This window comes from Oncorhynchus mykiss, chromosome 25 (genome assembly GCF_013265735.2).
Source record: "Oncorhynchus mykiss isolate Arlee chromosome 25, USDA_OmykA_1.1, whole genome shotgun sequence".
In the NCBI taxonomy this organism is placed as follows: Eukaryota; Metazoa; Chordata; class Actinopteri; order Salmoniformes; family Salmonidae; genus Oncorhynchus; species Oncorhynchus mykiss.
Window position 1 is genome coordinate 23757032 of NC_048589.1, and position 5000 is coordinate 23762031.

General features: G+C 46.3%; 1 protein-coding gene across 1 annotated transcript in view; it reads left to right on the forward strand.

Annotated features, from left to right (window-relative positions):
- Positions 1–4272, forward strand: part of LOC110504213 (runt-related transcription factor 3-like) — a 4321-nt gene extending 49 nt beyond the window's left edge. Inside the window, exons 1-6 of the mRNA XM_036962267.1 lie at positions 1–182; positions 333–489; positions 569–673; positions 898–1005; positions 2004–2031; positions 3671–4272. The exon at positions 1–182 is cut by the window's left edge and continues 49 nt beyond it. Of these exons, the coding sequence (XP_036818162.1) occupies positions 1–182; positions 333–489; positions 569–673; positions 898–1005; positions 2004–2031; positions 3671–4067 (977 nt within the window). The 3' untranslated portion in view covers positions 4068–4272. The remainder of the gene's footprint in view (positions 183–332; positions 490–568; positions 674–897; positions 1006–2003; positions 2032–3670) is intronic.
- The last annotated feature ends 728 nt before the right edge of the window (positions 4273–5000 follow it).

The following is a 5000-nucleotide window of genomic DNA, read 5'->3' on the forward strand; positions in this document are numbered from 1 at the left end:
CACCGCTCCTTGGTAAGACCAGAGATGGGACAGTGGGAGTGACAGCTCAGCATGAGGAGAGTGGCCCCCAGAGTACAGAGGACATTCCTGCTGAGTTCAGGCCCACCGACAGCCCCAACTTTCTGGTGTCAAGCCTCCCTGCACACTGGCGTTGCAACAAGACTCTGCCACGTGCCTTCACGGTAACACACACAAAGTCTGGATTCTGAGTCTTCATCACTTGCCAGTGTTTACAGTACACAGTGTACACATGGGAGAGGTACTGAAAGGTTTAGTGGGGGGACCTCCCTATTTAATTTGTCCTCCATCCCCCCTTCGACCTCCCTCTCCAGGTGGTTGCCCTGGGTGATGTAAGTGATGGTGTTCTAGTCACGGTGATGGCAGGGAATGAAGAGAACTGTTCAGCTGAGCTACGGAACGCCACCACGCTGATGACATCACACACAGCACGCTTCAATGACCTCCGCTTTGTAGGACGCAGTGGGAGAGGTGTGTTTGTGTGTGTTTGTGTACAACAGAGTATGTGTGTGTGTGTGTGTGTTTAACATGTCTCTCTCTCTCTCTCTAGGTAAAAGCTTTAATCTGACCATAACCGTGTTCACCAGTCCTCCCCAGGTGGCCACGTACCACAGAGCTATCAAAGTCACTGTAGATGGACCTAGAGAGCCACGCCGTGAGTACAAACACACACACACACACGCACGCACGCACGCACGCACGCACGCACACACACACACACACACACACACACACACACACACACACACACACACACACACACACACACACACACACACACACACACACACACACACACACACACAGACTCAGGTTTTTGAACAGGGACACTCTGATTGAAGAGGGCTATAACTACTTGTGTATGCTGCTCTCTGATAGGTCACAGGCAGAAGCTAGAGGTGGGTCCAAAAACAGGGCTTTTCAGGGTTGCCATGCCGATGCAGAGTCTCCGCCCCCTCAACAACCTCACCAACCCTCCAACAAGAGGTGAAAACAGAGCAGTTAAACACTTTCTGTGTATACTGAAGGGCCAAAGTTGACTGATATTTTCATGAGATACTAATAATTATATGAAACACTCATTGCTCTTTTACTCCTTCCCTCCATCACTTTCCCTCTCTCTCTCCCTTCCTTCCCTGTCTCTCCCCTTCCTTCCCTGTCTCTCCAAAATCCATCCCTGTCTCTCTCACTTCCATCCCTGTCTCTCTCATTTCCTTCCCTGTCTCTCTCACTGCCTTCCCTGTCTCTCTCATTTCCTTCCCTGTCTCTCTCACTTCCATCCCTGTCTCTCTCACTTTCATCCCTGTCTCTCTCACTTCCATCCCTGTCTCTCTCACTTCCACCCCTGTCTCTCTCACTTCCATCCCTGTCTCTCTCACTTCCATCCCTGTCTATCTCACATCCTTCCCTGTCTCTCTCACTTCCTTCCCTGTCTCTCTCACTGCCTTCCCTATCTCTCTCATTTCCTTCCCTGTCTCTCTCACTTCCATCCCTGTCTCTCTCACTTCCATCCCTCTCTCTCACTTCCTTCCCTGTCTCTCTCACTTCCATCCCTGTCTCTCTCACTTCCATCCCTGTCTCTCTCACTTCCATCCCTGTCTATCTCACTTCCTTCCCTGTCTCTTTCACTTCCTTCCCTGTCTCTCTCACTGCCTTCCCTATCTCTGTCATTTCCTTCTCTGTCTCTCTCACTTCCATCCCTGTCTCTCTCACTTCCATCCCTGTCTCCCTCACTTCCTTCCCTGTCTCTCTCACTTCCACCCCTGTCTCTCTCACTTCCTTCCCTGTCTCTCTCACTTCCATCCCTGTTTCTCTCACTTCCTTCCCTGTCTCTCTCACTTCCTTCCCTGTCTCTCTCCCTCATTCTTCCTCTATCCCCTGCTCCTTTCATTATCTCTCCCTCCAGCCTTCCCTCTCTCAGACTCTAGGCCCCTTTCCTCACCCCCCTGGACCAATGATCAATCTTACCCCTTCTCATCCTCAAGAACCACTGGCCTCTCAGGTAGGCATACAGTGGGGCAAAAAAGTATTTAGTCAGCCACCAATTGTTCAAGTTCTCCCACTTAAAAAGATGAGAGAGGCCTGTAATTTTCATCATAGGTGCACTTCAACTATGACAGACAAAATAAGAAAAAAAATCCAGAAAATCACATTGTAGGATTTTTTATGAAATTATTTACAAATTATGGTGGAAAATAAGTATTTGGTCACCTACAAACAAGCAAGATTTCTGGCTCTCACAGACCTGTAACTTCTTCTTTAAGAGGCTCCTCTGTCCTCAACTCGTTACCTGTATTAATGGCACCTGTTTGAACTTGTTATCAGTATAAAAGACACCTGTCCACAACCTCAAACAGTCACACTCCAAACTCCACTATGGCCAAGACCAAAGAGCTGTCAAAGGACACCAGAAACAAAATTGTAGACCTGCACCAGGCTGGGAAGACTGAATCTGCAATAGGTAAGCAGCTTGGTTTGAAGAAATCAACTGTGGGAGCAATTATTAGGAAATGGAAGACATACAAGACCACTGATAATCTCCCTCGCCCAGGGGCTCCACGCAAGATCTCACCACGTGGGGTCAAAATTATCACAAGAACGGTGAGCAAAAATCCCAGAACCACACGGGGGGACCTAGTGAATGACCTGCAGAGAGCTGGGACCGAAGTAACAAAGCCTACCATCAGTAACACACTACGCCGCCAGGGACTCAAATCCTGCAGTGCCAGACGTGTCCCCCTGCTTAAGCCAGTACATGTCCAGGCCCGTCTGAAGTTTGCTAGAGAGCATTTGGATGATCCACAAGAAGATTGGGAGAATGTCATATGGTCAGATGAAACCAAAATATAACCTTTTGGTGAAAACTCAACTCGTCGTGTTTGGAGGACAAAGAATGCTGAGTTGCATCCAAAGAACACCATACCTACTGTGAAGCATGGGGGTAGAAACATCATGCTTTGGGGCTGCTTTTCTGCAAAGGGACCAGGACGACTGATACGTGTAAAGGAAAGAATGAATGGGGCCATGTATCGTGAGATTTTGAGTGAAAACCTCCTTCCATCAGCAAGGGCATTAAAGATGAAACGTGGCTGGGTCTTTCAGTATGACAATGATCCCAAACACACCGCCCGGGCAACGAATGGGTTTGGCTTCGTAAGAAGCATTTCAAGGTCCCGGAGTGGCCTAGCCAGTCTCCAGATCTCAACCCCATAGAAAATCTTTGGAGGGAGTTGAAAGTCCGTGTTGCCCAGCAACAGCCCCAAAACATCACTGCTCTAGAGGAGATCTGCATGGAGGAATGGGCCAAAATACCAGCAACAGTGTGTGAAAACCTTGTGAAGACTTACAGAAAACGTTTGACCTCTGCCATTGCCAACAAAGGGTATATAACAAAGTATTGAGATAAACTTTTGTTATTGACCAAATACTTATTTTCCACCATAATTTGCAAATAAATTCATTAAAAATCCTACAATGTGATATTCTGGATTTTTTTTCTCATTTTGTCTGTCAAATGTTGAAATGTACCTATGATGAAAATTACAGGCCTCTCTCATCTTTTTAAGTGGGAGAACTTGCACAATTGGTGGCTGACTAAATACTTTTTTGCCCCACTGTACATGCATGCACACGCGCACACACAGTAACACAGTGATGTGCCCTCTGACCCTGTGTGCGTCTGTTTTCCAGGTGTGTGTGAGCTGGCTGCTGGGTTTGATCGCCCGTTTCCCCCCCTCTCTTCATTCTCGTCCACTCCCAGAATGCACTTCTCGTCCTTCCCTTACTCCGTCACCCCCCCTCCACCCCCGTACCTCCCCCCACCTTTCCCCACGCTCACCCCCCATTCCCACAGTGGACTCTTCCAGCCCAGCAGCAGCCCCATCCTCTACTATGGAGCCTCTGCTGGGACCAACCACTACATCTCACTGCCAGAGGGGGACAGGACAAACCACTTTACCTCTGGGCCGGGAGGAGACCAGGCCCCCACTGCCGCGCTGGCCAATCAAACAGAGGGTAGGGGGGAGGAGCCTGTGTGGAGGCCATATTGACTCGGACAGGATGGTGCAATCAATCAATCAAGAATCAATCAATCAAGAATCAATCAATCAAGAATCAATCAAAACCTGATGGTTAGTGCTTTACGCCTGTGTCTTTACATTTATATTTGTTCCCATGAATAATACTAAGACTACGTAGCTCTATGTGTGTGTTTTATGAACTCGTACAAAATGTACCTTTGAGTTTTATGGTTATGTAGTGTTATTTTATGGTTATTGTTGGTTATGGGTAGGCTTATTATCGGTTATCAGGTATGTTTGGTCGATTGTGTTTTATTTTATTGTCTGATACCAAACAGTTATCTATGAAATGACAAAAAAATTATAAATGAATAGCTAATGAATTGAATAATATGTAATTATTTGAATCAAATAAAGGATTGGTTTAATGAAAACAGGTTTGATAAATTCAGTTCCAAATGAAATAAAATTGTATCGATTTGATTAGAACAGAGCCATCAAATGAATACATTCCATTGTCCATGGTGCTGAAAACTCAGAAGTCCGCTATTTACTGGTTAGGTTAGGCCTATATGTGGGAGGATTAAGTGTTTCCTTTCTAAACCCGATCACATGTTTCAAATCTTTCCATAACAAGTTGAATTGAGATGAATTAAGTGTACTGCACCACTGAAACTGCCTAGCACGAGGATGATTTGTTCAATGCCAGAATCATGGCACAGGAAAACAAAATTAATCACTGATTCAGTGCATGTTGTAGTGCATAAATGTAAAGTTAGGGCACTCTGTCTGCTTGTTTCTGTGTCCCCTCCTCTCCTCTCATGTCCAGTCATAACTATCATCTCATCCACATTGCAACATCATTATTTATTCAGCAGAGGGTGAGAGCATGTGGTTTCTGTATGCAAGCACCCTCCCACACTCACTTGTTTACTTGTATCATTCATAGAAGAGAATGTCAAT